At 57.3% G+C, this 21401-nt stretch overlaps 1 protein-coding gene across 1 annotated transcript; it reads right to left on the minus strand.

Annotated features, from left to right (window-relative positions):
* Positions 1-225: 225 nt before the first annotated feature.
* NGFR (nerve growth factor receptor) lies at positions 226-20298 on the minus strand. Its single transcript, XM_029212330.1, has 6 exons — positions 20119-20298; positions 12240-12381; positions 8583-8942; positions 4746-4998; positions 3146-3306; positions 226-2470 (listed from the first exon to the last, which is right to left on the minus strand). Exons 1-6 carry the CDS (start codon positions 20182-20184, stop codon positions 2169-2171), a joined length of 1284 nt encoding a protein of 427 aa, XP_029068163.1. The 5' UTR covers positions 20185-20298; the 3' UTR covers positions 226-2168.
* Positions 20299-21401: the final 1103 nt, after the last annotated feature.

The raw sequence follows: 21401 nt of genomic DNA on the forward strand, positions 1-21401 counted from the left end.
AGTCTGGCGGCAAGGGCCCCCACTCCCGCTCTATCCCACTTAAATTAACTCCATGGTGACACATGTGAATTTGCTGGATTTCTGTTAAAACTTCCCCATTGTGTGGGGGGAAAACAGGACAGGAACTCACTGAGTTGGAAATTATACCCGGGTCCCTGCCCCGCACACATAACCCCCCACCAACTCAAACCACGTGTATTTCCAGAAAATCTCTGCACGATTTTCCTTTCTTTGCTATTTAATGTTCATCATTTATGTTTTATGTGTAGGTTTCAGGAGGGCCCAAGAAATGATTACACAGGATGCAAGGGGCAGGTGACAGGGAGGGTGACAAGGAGCCTGGAGTTCACAGCCCCCAGCTGGGGGGGGGAGGGGGCAAAAGGGTTCCATCTCAGCCCAAAGGGAGGCAGGAGGGGCCCCAGAACCAAACACATGCTGAAACATACTTGCAACCTCCGACCCCCTCCCCCACTGCTGGGGAGGAAAAGAAATACCTCAGACTCTGTCCCACTCCCCACATTCACAGGTGAGGGGCCAGCAGGTGAGTTTCCTCCTCCCATCACAGATTCAGGTCAAAGAAATGCCATCTACGTACAACGTTCCCAGTCACACAGGGCTGAGAGACCCCTGGGCTGGGGAGGGGGTGGCTGTCCGTGCACATCCTGGTCAGGGCTCGTTCATGCTAAATAGACGGGGGGGGGGGCACACTCATTCCAACATCAAGCAAAACAGAACAGGCCAGGAGGGGCTCCATGGCCCCTTTCCGGTACCAAGCTAGGGAAAAAACAGTCCTTTGTAGGGTTCTCTAAACTTGGGAGAGACCCTCTATGGGCCACAGTCTAACTCAATTCCTTCTTGCTGCATTCCCACGCTGGTCCACTTCTCTTCATTGCAGCCTCCAGGGCCCAGCCAAACCCGTGCTTGCAGGGAAGGGGTGGAACGGGGGAGCATTCCTCCACGTGCAGGCCCTTGGAAGGCAGGCGCCAGCCCAAGCCTCAGCCGTCCTTGGCCTGCCAAACCCGGGGGCGAGGGAAGACAGCGAGTAGAGTTCAATTCCCTTCAATGCTTCTCTGGCAGCTGCCCCAGGAGGATCCGGCCACAGCCCAAGAGGAAGAACTCTTGGAGAGAAGCAAGATTTCTCATCCTGTGTGGGTGTGTGCCTATAAATCTCTGTGTTGCAGGTGGGGTTCCTTAGTCCCCCAGGGCTGACTCCAGGGGAAGATGCTGCCTATACTGGCTCTGGGTCGATGCTGGGATGGTGGGTACCTACAGATTAGCCACACCACGGATGCCACACTGATATGCCTGAGGGGACAGGCAGAGGGAAGCAGCACCCCTTGCCACAAACCCCAAACCTGACTGGGGTCAGGATGGATCAATGCGCCAGGCCTTGGGTGAAGCATCCCCTCTCCACAGGGGCTGGACAGGCCTGGAGATGGTGAAGGGCAGACTAGGTTTGGCTTCGAGACATTTCCCAGAGGGTCGCCTAGCCCCCCACTCCCTGCAAACCTGAGGCCTGCACCCCTCGTTTCGGGAGACAGCCCATCTTTGGCCTCCCCATTTCTGGGTGGCTTTGGGCAAATCACTGCCTCTCTCTGGGCCTCACTCTGCTGTTCGTAAAATGAGGGGAATGGACTAGATTTCAACCCCCTCTTCCAGCTCTATCAAACCTCTGATACTCTTCATATTAGGCCAGAGGGGATGGGGGAGGGGGGATGAGGGAGGTTTAGGCCACGAAGGTGCTCCCTCGTTCCCCAAGTTCACAGTGTAGAGCCCATGGCTCTGGTTCCTCAGTCTCTCCCTCTGAGTCTCTGGGACCCTGTCACGCCCTCAACACCATCCCTGGTGTCAGCCCCCCATGTATGACAACCTGCTAAGGTGGGAGGGGCTGGCCCCCCTAGAAGTGGGGGGAGAAGGGGGCAGGAGGCCTGAGATGGCGACAGGGCAGGGCAGGGCAGGGTGGGAGAGGCGGCAGGGGCACTTCCGGCGCTGGAGAGGGAGTGTGGTCGGAAGCGATGGGGCCACACAGGAGAGTGACAGGGCTGTGGTTTGGGGGCCTGGGCTCCGAGGCCCTGCCCAGAGGCGCGCAGCTCTGACGCTGGCCTGTGGGGTTGGCTGGAACATCAGTCTTCGGAATGTGGGGGCAGGGCAGGTGCTCCCGGGCCGGCTCACACCGGGGACGTGGCCGTGGACTCGCTGCACAGGCTCTCCACAAGGTCGGCTCGCTGGATGCGGCGCAGGGCAGCCAGGAGGGTGTCAAGTGTGGCGCTGTCCTGTGTGGCCCAGCTGGCCAGCAGGGCGCGGACCGGGCAGGCCTCCTGGGTGAAGGAGTCTATGTGCTCAGGCTGGTAACCCAGCTCACCGGCCAGATGCCGCCAGGTGTCCCCCGCAGAGCCACTGAGCAGCTTCTCCACCTCCTCCCGCTTGGCCAGCGGCAGGCTGCTGTAGAGGCCTCCGTCACTCTTGAGGGCTGCCAAGAACCCAGGGGGAGTCAGGCGCTACCCGCTGGACACCCTTTCCCCCACCGTGGGAGTGGGGGCCTGGAGTAAGACCCAAGAAGGGCTGAGGCATTTCTCCTCCCGATCTGGGGAGGACCCGAGGGTCTAGAAGCAGAGGGATGCCCAAGATGCAGTCCTGGATGTGGGCAGGGCTGTGGAGGCACCTGGGGGATGCTGACTCACCCATAGCTCCAGAACCATCCCTACAACCTAACCTCCCTGCCCACTAACCCCCTCCCACCCCCAGCAATTAATCAAGGCTGAGGAGACAGGACTTCTGGTCTCGGGCTCAACTGCAGCAAGTGTGTTGGAGCTGGGCTATGGGCCACCGATTAGGGGACATAATTAACTACTTGTTCCCCAGAAGTCCTGGGCAGGAGGCTAATTGCAGCCACTCTGGGGAGTGATTAGCCCTGGGGGACAATTAGCTGGATGAGTCTAGATGCTCCGATTTGTCAAAGCTTCCGTTTCCCAAGTCATCCCCACCGGAAAGGGCCTCTCCTACCCATGCCCTCAGCCCGCCTCTCCCATCCTTCCACACAGCGGCCCGCAGCCAGCCCCTCTGCAGTCCCTCCTATAGCCTAAGCTTAACCACCCCTGTTCTCCCTGCCTCGCCCCCCGGCCCGCCGCCCGGCCCCACTGCTTACCCTGGCCTGCAGCTGTCTGTGTGTGGGACTGCTGGTCATGCAGGCTCTGGCTGTCCACAGAGATACCGCTGTCGCTGTGCAGTTTTTCTCCCTCGGGTGGGGGCGTCTGGTTCACGGGCTGGCTGTTGGCTCCTTGCTTGTTCTGTTTGCAGCTGTTCCACCTGGAACCAGAGGACAGCCCCAGTCACGGGGCTGAGGGGCGCACGGGCCACGCCGCTAAGGTATCTGTGCTCTGGCGTGTGGGTGCCGGGAGCCCAGAGGGTGCCCGTCTGTAACCCCGCACGGCACGGGAGGCTCTTCTTCCTCTACCCATCTGCCCCTGGCCCACGCCGAAAACGTCGTGAGGGCAGAGAGGCACCCAGGGCTTGGTGTGTGCGGCCGGTGTTCAATAAATGTCCATGGGATGAATGGTGCACAAATGCATGCCTTCCCCGGAGCTCCACTTTTCCCAGTCTACCCTTCTAAAGTACTCCCACGTGTGTGCAGGGGTATGTACACGGATTCCCTCTGCTGTTACAAGCAATAAGAAAAAAAGAAAAACAAGGCAAATGTCCATCGATAGGAGACTGGTTAAATAAATTATGATCCGCCCGTATTATTGAACGAGCAATTATAAATAATCAGATTATCTATATGCTCTGAGGAAAGCTCTCCCGAGGGAGATTAAGCGAAAGAGTAAGTTGTAGAATATGTATAATGTTATCACATTGATGCTTTAAAGAAAAAAAAACCTGCGCGTGTATGTATAGGTTTTCCACACATGTGTTTATAAATGCATAGAAAATGGCTGGAAGGGATCCATTCCAAACAGATTCCCAGGAGGAGAGGGGTAGGATTTGGGGAGATAAAGGAGGCTTTGCTACTTTTTGCTTTACAAGACATTGGTCTTCTTCGCATTTTCCCAAACAAGCATGTTATTACTTTGATGATTTTTTTTTTAAAAGAATGGAAAATGCACTTAAACTTTTAAAACGCTTCCTAGGACTTATCCACATCCTGGATTTCTGGCTATGGGTGCCATCAGATCCCATGTGTGACGTGGGAAGGAAGAGATACATGCACACATACACACAGGTAACGGGGTTCAGGGAATGAGGACACAAGCTGTTGGTAAAGGAAGCTCTGTGTGCAGGGAGGCAGGTGGGGCAGCAGAATGGGGGTGGGGAGGTGCTGGCACCAGGACAGGACAGGGACGATCCCCTTCCCTACCTCCTGTTGACCTGCCACACCCTGGAGTGGGGAAGCTGATGGTAAGTGAGGATGAGCTGGGTTTGGGGTTGAGTTAAAAGCGCGTGTGCGGGGCTTCCCTGGTGGCGCAGTGGTTGAGAGTCCGCCTGCCGATGCAGGGGACATGGGTTTGTGCCCCGGTCCGGGAAGATCCCACGTGCCGTGGAGCGGCTGGGCCCATGAGCCATGGCCGCTGAGCCTGCGCGTCCGGAGCCTGTGCTCCGCAACAGGAGAGGCCCCAACAGTGAGGGGCCCGCGTACCGAAAAAAAAAAAAAAAAAAAAAATGGGTGTGTGCATTTTCAGGTCATGGTCGCAGCAAAGCCCTCCTTGAGGGTAAAGATCCCGCTCCCTGGCTCCCGTTCCCCCTCTCACCTCTTGAAGGCGATGTAGGCCACGAGGCCCACAACCACAGCAGCCAGGATGGAGCAGTAGACAGGGATGAGGTTGTCGGTGGTACCTCGGGTCACCACGGGCTGGGAGCTGCCCATCACTGTGGTCACCACATCTGACACCGTGCTGGTTACGAGGTCTTGATCTGGAGGTACCTCAGGCTCCTGGGTGCTGGGGTCTGTGCTGTCTGAGCCCTCTGGGGGCGTGGCCCGTGTAATCCAACGGCCAGGGATCTCTGGGAGAAAGGGCTACAGGAGTGAGGGCCCACTCCCCCCGCCCCTCTCCTATGTTCTGACCCTCAGAGCTTCTCCCCCAGCCCCCTCCTTGCCCCAGATGCTTGTATGTCCAGCGGCTACACACAGGAGAGAGGGCTGGGATCGGGTGTATGATGTCACGATGGTGGAGAAGAGCGAGGGCCTAAGAATCAGGAGCGCTGGGTCCCCTTCGGCTCTGCCACTGACTTGCTGTGTGACTCTGGACCAGTCCCTTCAACTCTCAGGACTTCAACTTCCCCATGAATGGGGATATGAAAAGAGACGGTCTTTAAGTTCCCTTCCATCTTGGGTATAACTGTGATCCTAGAATTCTACTCTGCCTACCCTGGGTACCCAAAAACCCAGCATGGAGGTAAACACACAAAGAAGAGAGTGGGCCCTAGGACGCCTCCAGCTGGAATCAGGCTAGGGAAATGTAATTTCTCTGGCCACAGGTTGCCCCAGTGGCGCCAGTCACCCCTGTCCTAAAGAAGGATGAGGGTAATCAGGTCTGGCAGAGAGGTACCTTCCCCGGCACCGCCCCCTGAGAATTGGCATCCAGCCTCCTTTCTAGTCTCTGGTGTCCTGGCTCTGGGCTCGGGCAGGGTGGGGAGGTGCCCAGCTGGCTTGCTTCCCTCTGGCTGGTCCGTGGATAGCGGCTAGCCTCTATTTCCTGCCCTGCGTGGCCCCCACACCATCTGATCTTGCCACCCAGAGATGACAGTGTCAGATAGCCCAAACCCAACTTGGGAAGGTCGAGGACTGCTGGTGGAGAGAGGGCCCACAGAGCAGGCACTGCCACTGCCTCAGGGGAGGGGGACTGCCCTGCCACCCGCCTAGGTTCTCTCATGCCAGCTGGGCACTGCCAGCCTCCCTGGCAGGGGACCCAGCAGCCCCTGGCACAAGTGGGTGGGATTTTCCATTCTGCCACCCAGCCGGGGGCAGTACCTGGGGTTGTGGACCCTGGACGACCTGGGGGTACCTGTCTGGGCAAAGTTGCCTACCCCTTCCTTCCTCGCTTCCCACACCTGGAGCAGGGAGGGAAAACAGACAGGACAAGCTGATGGGGTGAAGGGCAGGCACTTTGCTCCCCAGCTCTGCCTCATCTAGCCCCCAGTTTGCCCACCCAAGTTGGAGTCGAAACTGCCCACCGGTTTCCTAGGCCTCCTTGGCTCAAGGCAAAGATGCTTCAAAGGCCCCCATTTTCAGCACATTCTGAGGAGTAAGGTCCCCACATGTGAATCTGGAATCCATCTGGTTGGCATTTGGGAGGGGGCTGCCATCTGCTGCCCTATCCCACCCCTCCCCCATCTCAGTCCTGGAAAGGAAGGCGTGGAAGAGGTGGGGCAGGGAGGGGAGGAAACACAGCCCTCCTTCTGGCAGCCCCAGACAAGGCGCTGGCCCGGGGAGGGTCTTCTCTTGCCCGGCTAGGAGACTGGGCCAGCTGGAGGGGCAGCCTGAGCCCCGAGGCTAAGGGTACAGCTCTGCTCAACTGACCCGAACCCAGAGGCTGAAGGCATGGCTGGGTGGAGGGTCACTGAAATCAGGCATCACAGAGATTTGAGAGCAGTGGGGAAGAGCTGAGAGACGGCCCAGGCTGAAGACAGCGCCTTCCAGGGCGCTTTCTCCTCGTCTCTCCGATCCCCGCCCTGTTTGGGGGTGGGGATGAGATCCAGATGCGGCTGTGTCCACTAGCACTCCAGCCCACTAAGCCCTGGCAGGTCCTGACAGCCGTTTCCAGAATGGGAGCTGTCAGACTTGGGGGTGGAAAGAGGGGCCAGGTTACTCCTCCTAAATCCAATTTTTTTTGCTTGGGGAGGGGGGCAGGTTCTGCCCCCACGGTGGATGAGTCACCATGTTGACACCGGAAGCGTTTATGCAAGGAAGTACCCTGCAGTGGAGGGGAGGGGGGCAACCAAGCCACCACAAATCAAATTCCATCTCCTGAAATGTTCCCTCTGCCCTGGAGCTGACATTTACCCGTTCAGAGGCTAGAGGGTGAGGGGAAGAGGGGCAGGGATAAACGCACCCCTTCAGGGTGGCTGGGAAAGTAGAGTGGTATCTGGAAGGAATGTGTGAATGCCAAAAGGCAGAGCCCACCCCTCCCCCAGCCAGCACCTTTCTTTGCTCTAACCGCACCCCTAAGTCCCCCCCACTAGCTGGTGCCGACTTGCCCACAGAAGCGTGCCACCCACCTGCCTGCTGCAGGCGCTGAAACTCCCTCCCTCCTCTGCCCTGCGCCTGACGCTACCTGCCTGTCTCCTGGCGCAGGGCAATGGCCACCAGAACCACCACGTTCTGCACCCCACTTCTCCACCCTGACCCCACATCCCAATGCAGCAAGCTTCACACACACACCTGGCCTCAGCCCAGCTTAACGGCCCTTTGCACCCCGAGCTCCCTGCGCCAGAGATCACAGGATGTGGAAGGCAGGCATGGGTGTGTCAGACTGGAGGCTCCCCACGGCGGGGGATCTATCTCTCCCATCCAACTGGGGGCTGATTGAAGGCAGAGGCTGTGCTGCCCCCACCAGAATGGGGGGATCTCTTGGGAACTAAGTGCTGGGACTGCGTCTCCCTCATCAGACTGGGGCAAAGGCTGTCTCTGTCCCATCCAACTTAGGGCTCCTGAAGGAGGCACTGCGTTGCCTGCTCGGAGTTAGAGCACCCTGAGGGTCAGGCCCCAAGGGGAAACCGCTGAACGGGGGATAGAAAGTAAAGGTATTGTCAATCTCTCCCCCAATATGGATGTCACCAACCAGGGACCAAAATGGTTCTGCCCTGACTGCCACAGTGCTTCCTCCTCCCCTCCCAGGAACTGCCCCTTCTGGCTAAGGAAGGCACACCCAGCCCCCATCCACCCAGGAAGCTGAGGGCCCTCCATGTGCACCTGCCTCATCCTCGGGCTCACAAGCCCCAGGCTTGCTGTTCCTCCTCTTTCTCTGTCCCAAAGCCCCTGTCCGCACGACCTCCTTAGTGTTCTCTGGGTCTAACTTCGTCCTTGACTAAACTGTACCAGTGACAGCTGACCCCTCCCTCACAAGTTGAAGTGAGCCAGCCCCCGGCCCAAACCCACAGCAACAGTGGAAACCGCGTGCAGCGAGGAAACTGAGGTCCAGAGACTGAAGTGACCTCCTTGACGTCGCTCAGATAGTAAGTGACAGGGCAGACTCCATCCCAGGTCCCAGAGCCATAAACCACTATGGGTCTCAGAGACAAAAGGTCCCAACTCCTGAGGGTCCTAAGACCCCCTTCTCCAGTGCAGAGAGTCTGCCTCAAGGATCAGACGTGTCCTATCTGTGCTCTGGACACGGAGGCCACCTTCGTGCCGCTCATCTGCCACCCGTCCAATTCCCAGCCAGCAGCCACAGATTAACAAAGCCCTGGGAAATGAGTGTGGCCTGGGAGAATGAGGATGGCTTAACAAACAGCCCCAAAGGGTAAACAGTGGATAGGGTCCATTGGTGGGAAGGATCGGGAGGGTGTCCACTGGCCCCGCAGGCCACGGCAGACCCTTGCGGACCCCGGGGCGCCCCCCACCCCCACCCCGCAGCCCCAACGCTCACCCTCGCACTCGGCGTCGGCCCAGCGCGTGCACTCGCGCAGCTGGCGCTCCGTGTCCTCACACACCGTGCAGGGCAGGCACGGGTCCACGTGGTTGGCCTCGTCGGAGTATGTGCCGTCGGGGCACTCCTCGCACACGGTGTTCTGCTTGTCCTGGCATGAGAACACGAGCCCCGAGCCCGCCTCGCACACGCGGCACGCCTCGCAGTGGCCCGTCGTCTCGTCCTGGTAGTAGCCGTAGGCGCAGCGGCACACGGCGTCGTCGGCCTCCACGCAGGGCGCCGACATGCTCTGCAGCCCCACGCACTCGGTGCACGGTTTACACGGCTCCGTGGCGCTCACCACGTCCGAGAAGGTCACGCCTGAGGACATACGGACATGCGGGGGGAGCCGTGCCCCGAGTCTAGCCATTTGCCCTGGGGGCACTTGGGACGCAGGGGCTGGAGGCCTTCCCGCCCCATGCCGGGACACCCTCGTTCTACCTCGCCCCCTCACTGACTCCCCCGCTTTTCCCTCCGGGCCCGGATCCCCGGTGTGTGAAAGCTGGTGGCACCCGACTGGGAAGGAGGAAGGGGGCCAGGAGCCCGGTGCTCCAGGCCCCGGAAGCGTTGGCCCTGAGGTTTCAGGGGGTAACCCAGCTGGTGCCGGTAAATTTCTTGGCAGATTCTCTTAGAGAGTTCCCAGCATGATTAAGGAATAATCTGAGAGTGGTTCCCATCCAGCCCTCCCCACAGGCCAGAGTTAAGCTGTGAACCCAGCCCGGGCAGAGCCGGCCTTCACCAGGCAGGCTCCCACCTCAGCTGCCCTCCCATTCCTCTCTGCACAGGTGGGGGCTCAGGTGTGGCCTGAATGGGAGTGACTAGGGCTAGACAACAGAATTTCCCACCCATGGCGCTACCCCAGCTGCTGAAGGGCTTGGCTCTAGAGGGCAGGGATGGGACTCCTGGCAAGAAAGGTACTGCAGGAGGGATTGAAGCTAGAAGGAAGGGAGGACTTGCATATATAGTCCTCTGCTCTTTCAAAGGACATGAAAGGAAGATTTCCAAGCTGACTCTTGATTCACGCTCTCTTAATTAATGGATGTGAGCTCCAGAATAAGGGGAGGGATGCCAGGGTCCTCTCCACCTTGTGCAAAGAGTGGGGAAGGCACAGAGCCAGATCTTCTTCACCCCTTCCAGCCTAGGGTGGAGAACTCCATGCCAAACTGAATCCAAGAGGATGTATCCTTGCTCCCACGGCAGGAAGAGCACAGATTTAGAACCTGAGAACTGGGGAGGGAGGATTGCTCAGAATGTGGAAACAGAGGTAGAGAGATTGGGATCCCAATGGATGGAAATCGAGGCTTGCTGTGGGGGTCCTATCTTAACTTTCTTTAATGCCATCAAGAGACAAGATGGAGCACAGGGTCATTATCTTGGAGGTTGGGGTTGGAACTGCAGAAGCAAAGAAGGAAAAAGCAGAGAAGTAAAAGGGGCAGCAGTTGGCGGGGAAGAGAAGAAAAGACAGAGGTGGGCCTGGAGGAAGACTTCAGTTTCAAGTCAGCTCTGGCAGAGGGACTCCTGTGTTTCTCTTCCTAGGCATCAGGCAGATCTGGATTCAAAACCTGCTTCCATCACTTTATTAGCTGTGTGACTCTGGGTGTTTTACTTAACCTCTCTGAGCTTTTTCCTTTCTCTGTAAAACAGGGAATAATGTCTCCACTCACAGGGTTATGATGAGGAATAAGTGAAATTCCTCAGTAGCACTTGACACACAGCAGGGATCCTGTAAAGGTTGGGCCCCCTGGGGTGGGCAGTGATCAATTCAATGAACTTCAGTAGCAGGGATATTAGTCAGACATCAGAAAGGACTTCCAAACCGAAACAGCCAAGGCAGGAGGTCCAATTTATACCAGAGGCTCCTATCTGGGTGGCATGTGGCAGCAAGGGTGGGTCTAGTCACATGGGAGGGGAAGGGGAGGGCCCTGCCCATGGGAAAATACAGAAGATTAGCAGCAAACTCCTGGGAGAGGGTTTTGGGGGGGTGGGAAAAATGTGGTCTTTTTTGGGCAGAGACTGAAGGCAGGAGCTTAATGGGTTTCCTTGTGGAAACGTTTTGAGGATAGAGGGAAAGTCCACTGGGGTCTCCATCCCATAAAGCGGACTTGTAAAGGCAGCCTGTTAACCTAGCTGGGGTGCGGGGAGGGGGGTGAGGGGGAAGGGGGGAAAGGGAGGGGAGCAGAAAGTGGAAGTGGGAGGGAGCATTCCGAGCTGGTCTCTGCTCCTGCCTCCCCTCCCCTTCCCTGGAGATGCCCTCTCTCAGCCTCTTCTATCCCACCGCTTGTTTTGACAGAAGGGACTGGGGTCCCATCCTGGGAGACTTCGGGTCCAAAGAGAAGAGGCCCTGGGCGGAGTCTAGGAAATAAGAGAGGCAAACGTGGGAGGTTCCAGGGTAGCTGATGGTTGGCCAACCCTGCCCTGGGATGGAAAGAAACCCTGTTAGGCCAGGACAGAGGCGGCCAGATGGCAAGGTAGCAAAGGCATTATGGGATGTCCAGCCTCCCTACCTGGCATCCCTCTGCTGGGGGATGGAGTTACAGGATCCACTAGTACAGAAGTAGGACAACAGAGTGTTTGGGACACCAAGGAGTTGGGGCTGCCTGCAGGACAGATAGGCTGTGTGCAGTGAGATGCCTCGAGGTAGCGGTGGTGGCGGCGAGGCATTCAAAGGTAAGACAGGCTGGCGGAGGCGTTCAGAGTTCCCAGTTCCTGTAGCCTTGTCCCCAACATGATCAAAGAACAATCTGGGTAGGATTCCCACTGGCCCTCCAGGTGGGCATTGAGCGCCAGGTAGAAGGCAAGATCTAACTGTCAACAGGAAAGGTTTCCAGGCAGAGTCAGGAAAAGGGCCCATGGCCTGAAAGCAACAGAAGGGGCAGAGTGAATCCAGCAGAGACGAGACTCCTGAGTCAAGCGCAAAGAATTTCAGACCCCAAACCTGCCATCTTTCTGCCTCCCTCATCCAGCACCTCTGGAAGATGGGGTTCTCTGCCCTCCCCAAGGAAATCCTAGGTAGGAATGGCCACAGCGCCCCTCCCCCCTCTCACACCCGACATCACCCCCCAGTAAGGACATCCCTGTGGTGCTCCAACCCCCGTCCCTGCTGCCTGGGGAAAGCTCTGCTTCCTCCGTCAGAGCTGGAGAACAGTTGGCCCCGGTGGGAGGGTTAGCCACACCCTCCCAGGATCCCCCAAGGTCAGTGTCCAGGGCAGCCAGGATTTGACCCTCCTCCCCTCCCCACAAATGCACCAAGGGTAAGTGGCAGCCATCGATTTTGCAGTGCACATGATGTTTTTAGCTGGTTTTAGCATCAGCTACTCCTCCCTCCTGGCCACACTCTTCTACCAGGCCTCTCTACTTGGGGGCTGGGAAGGGGCACAGCCTGGGGATCCCCCATCTGGTCCCCCTCCTCCCTCCGCATACTTCCCTCATCCATTCTGAGCTTCCCCTCTCTGCCTCCTATGCTGGGTCACACCCACTTCTGGCACCCAGACGGTTGTGGGCAGGAGTCCCTGCCAGGGCGCAGAGCACTTGGAAGGCCTCTACTGGGCATGCCCTCCAGCCCCCTTGCCCCCCCTTCCATTCCGCTCCCCTTCCCCCCACCGGACACCCTATACTCACTGTCCAGGCAGGGCTCACACACGGTCTGGTTGGCTCCGCAAGGCTGGGCCACGCCCTCGCCCAGGTTGCAGGCTTTGCAGCACTCACCCCTGCGGGTGTACAGGCCCGTGGGGCACACCTCCTTGGCATCTCCAAGGGACACCTGGGTGGAGGAAGATCAGAAGGTCAGACTGGCAAGGGAAAGGGGACAGGGTAGACTCCGAGGGAGCAAACACCCCCTCCTGCAGCCTTCTATTGGAACCACCTGGGCTGGGATGAGCTCACCAGGGAGGCATTTGGCGCTTGAAAGCTGATGGGGAAGAAAGGCAGAGGGGGAACAGCACGCCCCTGCAGGCTGCTAGGGGTGTGAGATCAGAGCTTCAGATGCTGACCTTCTGCAAAGTTCATCTTGGGGTTACAGTAACTCCTGGAATCCCAAGGATACACCATGTGGGGAAGGCAACCTGAGGCCCAGCAGAGGGACTTTGGGCAGCAGTCAGGAACAAGCAGGCAGGTTGCAGTGTACACAGGGCTCCCAGCCAAGGGGGCAACTAGAAGCTGAAATCTAGCCCAAATGCCACTTGCTAAGCTGCACATCTCCAGGGATGCGTCTACCCAGAGGGGAGTCTTTTTCTATCAAAGTCTAGCAGGGCTCCACTCCTCACCCTTAATTCTACCATTCCACATATTAAGTATCAAATGGGAGGTGTCCAAGAACAGAAGCAGAGGGGTGGGACCTTGGGTTCAAATCCTGGTTCTGCTCTGGGAGTTCTGACCTTCTCGGCTTTCCTGCTCTGAGCCTTCATCTCTCTAGACCGATAGAGATGGAGACAGCTCAGGGCCAAAGCAAATGACCAGCCGGTCATCGAGAGTCTGGCGCCAAGACAGGAGAAAAGTACGCCTGTTACCAATATGAGAGAGTGCGTGCTCTCACCACCCAGCAACCCTGCTCCCCCAGGGTTTGATTTCCGGCCACCAGCCCTCCCCTCTCCCTGCGCCCCATGCAGCCAGTGGGGACAACACTGCAAACAGGGGAAAGGAGAGTCAGATTCCCGCCGCCGAGGCATCTTTGCTCATGGATGGAATGATTTAGCACCAGATTCCCGAGAGGGAGGGGTTGCTGGCAGATTGCTTTATATTTCTGTTCCTTAAAAAAAATCTTAATGTCTAATAAAACTCCAAAGCCTGTCTCCCTGGCTCCAGACCGTGTAGCTCCCATTTGATGCTCAGAGGAAGTATGGTCTCTTGGATCATGCAACTAGAGAGGAGCTGTAAAGGTCATTTTGGGCGTTTCTCTGCTTCCATGTTGGCCAGATCATGGCCCAAAACACTCCTTTCCCTTCAGTCCTTTCTAATATCCTGAGGTCTCAGTAGGGTTTGGTGGAGGCAGGGGGATGGGCAGGTTGGATCAGTCTAGGAGGCAGCCTATGGTCCTCAAGAAACCGGTGGGGAGGGTGCAGGCAGCAAAGGAGGGGAACCTTGGGTGTTGCCACCATCTCCTCCCAGGTGGCAGGAACACAGTGCTGGGAACATCTGTAGACCAGAAGCCTACGGGCGGGGGGTAGTCCCAGATACAGGCTTTCCCCCAGGAGGTGAGCAAGGTTCCAGAAAGGTCTGTTCAGATTTCTTTTCATCCTTCAGGGCTCTGCTTAAATGTCACTTCATCAGGGAAGTGGTCCTGTGGCCCAGCCCCTCCCTGATCTGACAAATCACGCAGAGTTGCCCTGTCACATGTCCCCCCTGTTCACTCTTCTTGTCTGGTCTGACACTCTACAGAGTCCCCCACTGGACTCTCAGGTCACTGAAGGCAGGGACTGTGGTCACCTCAGTGCCTGAGATGGTACCTGGCACATATTAGGGACCCGACATGTATATTTATGGAATTTAAGAACTTAATACAATATGGCCTCAATTAACTAGAACTCCAGGGCCTGACTTTCTGGATACCTGAGTTTCTGGAAAGTTACGGCTTTGCTCTTCTTCTCACCTAATGTTTTTCACTTTAGCCACGGGGGCAGCACCTTCCTCTGTCTCTGGAACGTACCTTCACGGTTTCCCCATGACTCAGGGACTCAGTATTTACATCAGTGAGTATTCTGGGATGCAACGCAGCGGAGCCCTGTGTTCTTTATCCCAAATTACCACACTTTTGTCAAGAGAGTTCTCCTGTCAGCTTTTCTTATAGTTTTTTCTGCCTCCTCCCTTCCTGTTAAAGTATCAGTTTTCAGTTCTTGCTGCTGCCAGTGTGACCTGAGCGGCCCTCCCCAGTCTTTTTTTTTTTTTTTTTTTTTGCGGTACGCGGGCCTCTCACTGTTGTGGCCTCTCCCGTTGTGGAGCACAGGCTCCGGACGCGCAGGCTCAGCGGCCATGGCTCACAGGCCCAGCCGCTCCGCGGCATGTGGGATCTTCCCGGACCAGGGCACGAACCCGTGTCCCCTGCACCGGCAGGCGGACTCTCAACCACTGCGCCACCAGGGAAGCCCCCCAGTCTTATTTATTAGGTCTAATTGAATTTTAGAAAGTGTGTAACTAGCCCTGGGAGGAAGGTGAATAAAGTCAGTGTAAGGAGTATGGGAACCAGGAGGGGGCCATTCTCAGAGTAAAAAGTCTACCTTCCTCCTCAGCTGCCTTCATTGCTCTGAATCCTGGTTCATAGCTTAGAGCTGGGTGACCTGGGACAGGTTTTGAATTTCTCTGTGCCTCAGTTTCTTCATCATTAGGTAACCATGACAGTACCTGCCTCAGAGAGTTGCGGGAGGCATTAAATAAATGAGTAAGGTGTTTATTCACTTTGGGACCCCTCTTTTCTCTTTTCCAAGGTCTTCTGTGGCTTTTGGCTGTGTTCCAGTTAGTTGAGGTCAGCAGAGACCCGGGCTCCAGATAACTGAGGCAATCTGACTGTGGCAGTTGTGGGCAGAGTGGGAGCCCCGCACAAGCCCCTCTTCTCAAAGCCTGCTCTCCCTGCTGCAGCCCGTGGTCCTCTCTCTTCTCCAAAGTCTTGCACTTGGGAGTCCAGGCCACATAATTAGTAACCATGTGTTTCCTGTGCTTGTTCTGTTTTCTATTTCAAAACATTCCAGATCTGCCACTTAGTAGTATGCGACTTTGGGTAAATTCTCAATCTCTCTAAGCCTCAGTTTTCCCACCTAAAACGTTGGGCTGGTGATACCTACTGTCCAGGTTTCTGTGAAAATTAAAAGAAATAATTTGTGCAAACCTGTCTGATGCATAGTTGGATTTCAATAAATGTTGGTTATCCAAGAAGTATTTTTTTTTTTTAAAGAAGATGTTGGGGGTAGGAGTTTATTAATTAATTTATTTATTTTTGCTGTGTTGGGTCTTCGTTTCTGTGCGAGGGCTTTCTCTAGTCGTGGCAAGCGGGCCCAGCTGCTCCACGGCATGTGGGATCCTCCCAGACCAGGGCTCGAACCCGCATCCCCTGCATTAGCAGGCAGATTCTCAACCACTTCGCCACCAGGGAAGCCCCAAAGAAGTGTCTTGTCTTAGGGAGAGTGAGCTGCTGAGCCGGGGGGTAGGTGGTGGGAGAGGAGAGTTGAGCCATCCCCAAACAGGGGAAACCATCTCAGAGTAGGCAGGATAGAAATGAAGAGAGACCCACCAAGAAGCGTCTGAAGAGGGTATGGGGACCAAAGGAGGATGGAGAACTGCTAACTAATTCAACTACTTATTGAGCACTAAACTAAGAGTTTCCAATGAGACATGGTCCCTGACTCCTGAGAGGAGCCACAGTCCCATGAGGGAGAGGAAATATCACCCCGAACAACTGCTCCAGAAGCTGAGGAGGAAAGGCTTGAGGGATTGCCTTCATCCCCTGTCTGACAGCTGTGGAAACTGAGGCCCACAGAGGTCATTCTGCTAAGTGGCCTGATGCACCAATCTGGCCACAGCCTCTATGGGTCCAAGGCCAGGCAATCTTGGGAAGCAGGGAGGGATGACTAGGATTCAGGCTAATTGCTCCAAAATGATCAATTTATCAAAATGATAGGCACATTTGCCTGAAAGTTATACTTATTACACTTATTCCATTTTTTAGAATGTTTGCAATTTTTTTGGGGGGGTGCCATATCCAGGCTTTCTAGAAACTGAGGTGGAAATGTCCTTCGGTTAATTGACTTTTTTAAAAATAAATTTATTTATGCATTTAATTTACTTTTGGCTGCATTGGGTCTTCATTGCTGCATGCAGGCTTTTCTCTAGTTGCGGCGAGTGGGGGCTACTCTTCGTTGTGGTGCGCGGGCTTATTGCTGTGGCTTCTCTTGTTGCAGAGCATGGGCTCTAGTCACACGGGCTTCAGTAGTTGTGGCAGGCGGGCTCAGTAGTTGTGGCTCGTGGGCTCTAGAGCACAGGCAGTAGTTGTGGCGCACGGGCTTAGCTGCTCCGCGGCATGTGGGATCTTCACGGACCAGGACTCGAACCCGTATCTCCTGCATTGGCAGGCGGATTCTTAACCACTGCACCACCAGGGAAGCCCTGAATTGACTTTTAATAATTAAATTTTAAAAACTGGACAAAACAGAAAATACACCAAAATAGTTGAAAGAATTTGAAACTATAGGAAGGCTTCAGTGTGATGAGTCCTATCCATTCACAAGAGCTTCAGCAAAAGGTTCCTTAGATGAATGGAGCCATTGGCCACCATCATGGGGTTGGCGAGTTTTCAAATATGCAAAGGGTCTTTTTTTATTTTTTTTCCTTTTTAGCGGTACGCGGGCCTCTCACTGTTGTGGCCTCTCCCGCTGCGGAGCACAGGCTCCGGACGCGCAGCCTCAGCGGCCATGGCTCACGGGCCCAGCCGCTCCGTGGCATGTGGGATCTTCCTGGACCGGGGCACGAACCTGTGTCCCCTGCATCGGCAGGCGGACTCCCAACCACTGCGCCACCAGGGAAGCCCGCAAAGGGTCTTTTGAGACCAATGCAAGCCCTGGGGAGGCACTGGCACATGTCCCCCACTCCTTTAGATAGGGTGGATTTGGGGTCGGAGACAAGAGCTAATTACTGAGGAGGAGGATGCATGAAGACTTTGAAAGGGGGCAGGGTTCTGAGTGGGGGGTGAAGGGGCTCAGTTATAAATTTGTGGTGCCAGGAGCATAGGACACGATCTAACCTCCAGGTCTAGTGGTGGTTCAAGGCCACGTGTCCTTCCGTGATCTGGAAGGTTGGGCGGGGGTATGCCTGGCATAAGGAGGAAAGAGTAAACTCCAAGCCAAGCATCTTGGGTTCCAACAAGGGCGCCACCACATAGTAACTGGGGGAGCTTGGTTTCGTGTCTGAATATTAGGGAGATTCAGCTCCCTCAACTGTCAAATGGGAATAACTCGATTTACTCTGCTGGGGCCTTATACGGATTAAATAACACAAGAGGAATTACCCAGGGCAGCGCGTGGCACACGGTAGGCACTCAACCAGTTTTATTATTCCCGCTTCCCCACCCCGCACCCCCAGGGAAGAATCTAGGCGCGGGAACGGGATCAGACTGGTACAGCAAGGCGGGGACCCCTTCCTCCCCGGAGTCGCCTCCCCCACCCGGCCGCTCCCGTCCTCGCATTTGCTGCCCTCGCTGCATCCCTATTAGGCGCATTAGCCAGCCCGGCGGCTCCGGTTACAGACGTCTGAATGACAAAGTGCCTCCATTACCGGCGTGGCCCGCCAGCCGACCCGCCGGGACGCGCTCTGGTTTCAGCACTCTCGCCGCGGTCCAGGAAGAAACTCGGACCGCTGTGGTGCGCAGCGCCAGCGCATAGACAGCAGCCCCGCGGCAAGGCGGAGGCGAGAGCCGCAGGGGCTGCAGGCGACAGGTTCTGCGCTGGGTCCACCTTCCCGAGCCCCCAGGCCCTCCACCCCCAGATCCCCTCCTTCCTCGCCTTTTCTTTATTCGGGGGACACTCTCCAGCCCAGATCCGGAGCCCATGCCCTCGCTCCTCCAGGATCCTCACAACTGGCCGCCCCAGTCCCCCCTCCATGCCGCCCCCCCGCCCCAGACGAGTTGCATCTCTAACCCGCGGCGTTAGTCAGCAAACGTGCCCGCAGTCACTCCCAAATCTCCGGACGAAGCCGGAGGTACTGCTATCCCACGGAAACCAGGCTGAGCTTCGGGGATGGGGCTAGTGCCCGGAAGGGGTCTCTGCCCATCCCAGCCCCCATATTCCGCCGGCCTGACTCTGGGGCTGGTGTCACGCCCGCCTGCCGCCGAGACACGCAGCCCTTATCCCGAGCTGGAACACCGGGCTGCCCCTTAAGAGGTACGGGGAGTACTGAGCTGGGAATCAGGTGAGGGGCAGTCTAGCTAGGATTCTGTCTCAACTCGCTTGTGGGATCTTGACCAATTGGTTTAATCTCCCAGAGCCTCAGTCTCCTTGTCTGTAATGGGGATTTGGGGGCGCAATGTTCAGATGAGAGATGAAGATGGCAGGGAGAGTGAGGACACCTCCTCCATTGCCAAACCTTCCAGGGCACTCCCTTCATGGCCACACAACGGGCCACATCTCCTGAATGTCTTGTCAGAACTACCGGACGGACTTCGATGCTTACGAGGACCCACAGTCCTTTGCCGAGACAGAAGGTGAGGCGCCTGAGCGCCTCCGTCTTGTTCGGTGCCCGGGGTCCTTCGTCGAAAGCTGGGCGGGGCGCGGGCGGAATCCCGACCCGCCTGGGCGCGGAAACGGAGCCAATCATCAGCGCGGCGCTCGGGCCGCTTAACTGGGGGTCTGGGTGGCGGGCGCGGCGCGCAGCCCCAGTCGCGCGGGGAGCTGCGATGGTTCAGCCCTCGCGCCGCAGCGCCCCCTGCGGGCCGCCTTCGCCCGCGCGACCCCCGGCTGCGCGCTGCCGGGACCGTCCCCACTTTGCGCGTCCCGCCTCTCTGCACCCCGAGAAGTGGCGGCGGCGAGAAACCGTCGGACGACGCTTGCTCCGTCCCATCCGGTCCGTGGCTTTGCTTCAAGCCGCGAGAATAAGTGCGTAGGAGAAGCCCACTAGCCGCGGGGGAACCCGGGAAGCGGGTTCGCCCCGGCGAAGTGGGCACTCCCTTCCCAGCCTCGGACCCCAAGCCGCAATTCCCCGACCCCGCTAGGCCGCGAGAAAGAGCGCGCGACACGCGCGGGAAGCAGCTGTGCTTCTGCTCTCTCTTCTCGTCCTACTGTCTCTTGGCGGACAGGTCGGGGTCCGCTCTCCCTTCTCCGTCCCTTCATTTTGCTTCCATCTCTCTACCTTCCTCGCCGTCGTCCCTTTTCTGCCGTCCCTAACCCACTTCTCTCTCTTCAACAGAGCCCCCCTCCACGAACCTCCCCCTCCCACGCCCCTCCCCCCCATTGTCTGGCCGGTCCTCATTGTCCGATGCCCGGTCCCCTTTGCCTCCAGTCCCTCCATCCTCCTCTTACATTGTTCCATCCCCTCGTCCCCGGTTCCCCACCCCAACCACACTCTCTCCTCACTTCTCTAGTTCCCGTCCCATACCTCCTGCTTCTTTAGCCTGGGTTCCGTCCCACGACCCTCCAGAAATCAAGATGCTCAGGGGGAAAGTCGCCTCGAGCTCCCAGCATTCAAGCGCCCTCTTCCGAAGAACCCAGGCATCCGAGAGCCCCACGACTCCCTCCTGAGAGGCCCCTCCCAGCTCCTCCACACACACACACACCCATGGTACATGAGGACCCGCATAGGTGCGCCCCTCTTGTCCGCATCTCTACTCTGAATCTCAGGGTCGCCTCTTCGTTCTGAGAACCTTAGGCGCTCCTCCGTGGATACTGGCATCGGCGCTCCTCTCCCGCCATCCACCCCCAGCATCTGGGATCCCAACGCTCTTTTCTCTTTTCCCTCGGGAAAACCTGAACTCCTTGGGGTTCCGGTCCCGGGAAGGGGAGCGGGCTCCCCTCCGGCTAGCACTCACCCCCAGGAGCAGCAGCAGCAGCAGGCGCGGCCCGTCCATGGCGCAGCCGGCAGCACCTGCCCCCATCGCCCGCCTCCCGCGGCAGCGCTCGGCTTCCAGTTCAGCCCTCTCAGCGGACAGACACGGCTGCGCTGCGCTGCGCTCCAGCGGCCGGCCCCCAGACCTGGTGGAGGCTCGGCTCCCTCTGGATGCTAGCGGGAGGTGCTGGGAGAAGCCAGTGCGTCGGCCCCGCCTCCTCCCCGCCCAGCCCGCCCACCCCCCGGAACCGCGCCCGCCCTCCCCGCAGTCTCCGGGAGGGGAGAGGAGGGAAAGGAGCACGTACGGGGAAACGCTCCCGCGCGTCCCGGCCCTCAAAGCCTATCCCCCACCCCGCCCCGCTACCCGGCGCCCGGGCCGCGCTATTTCGCGTCCGTCCCGCATGCTGTGGGCTCGAGTCGTCCCCACTGCGGCTCCCTCGGGCTGCGGCCCCTCTCACGGTTCACTCTCTTGCCCATCTTCCCCTGCCTCCGGCTTCAGTTTCTTCCCCGGTGCCCTGCTCCCTACCCAGCCTTTATCAGCAATAATGCCCACTGCCCGCCCGCCTTTCATCTCCTGGTCTATACCCCACCCCTCCCTCCGCCCCAGTCGGGGGGGTTCTCTCTCTGCAGAGGCCTAGGGGAAGGGGAGGGGAGGGGTAGTAGGTGGCCTGACCCCGACCGCACACAGCGGGGACGTTCAAGGTGAAGACATCATTTGAATTCTCAAAAGGTGGGTTTGAGGGGGTCGCAGGTGTGCACAGACACAAAAAGGAATACACACACTCCCAAGCTCACATATATATGTGCTTATGCATTCACCTATGCCCACACCATCCTCACGCAGTCCTGTAGACCCGTGCATTCTACACCTGCCTGTGCACCTCCATATATGCACACTCGTCGCCCATGTGCTCATAACACTCAGACCTATGTGCTCACCTACACACTCACACACACATGTGTATGTGTGCAGTCACCTCCTCGCAAGCCCTCACAGGTATAGTCTCACACAGTTTGCCTTCACTAGATTGTGTTTCCATTAGCTGATGAGCTCCCTGCAGGCAGGGACTATGGTTTCTTATCTGAATGCGTGGTACACAGTAAGTGTTCAGTAAAGGTGTGTAGAAGGGAATAAATGTAAAATTGGTTGGATGGACTCACATTCATGTACCTGTCCATGTACTATGTAGGCATCCCCAGGACCACACTCACCAATGCCCTAGAAACCTTGGCAGGTCCAAATCATAGGCCGTGGCAACCCAGAAA

Source organism: Monodon monoceros, unplaced genomic scaffold (assembly GCF_005190385.1).
Source record: "Monodon monoceros isolate NGI ecotype Baffin Bay Population unplaced genomic scaffold, NGI_Narwhal_1 Super_Scaffold_9, whole genome shotgun sequence".
In the NCBI taxonomy this organism is placed as follows: Eukaryota; Metazoa; Chordata; class Mammalia; order Artiodactyla; family Monodontidae; genus Monodon; species Monodon monoceros.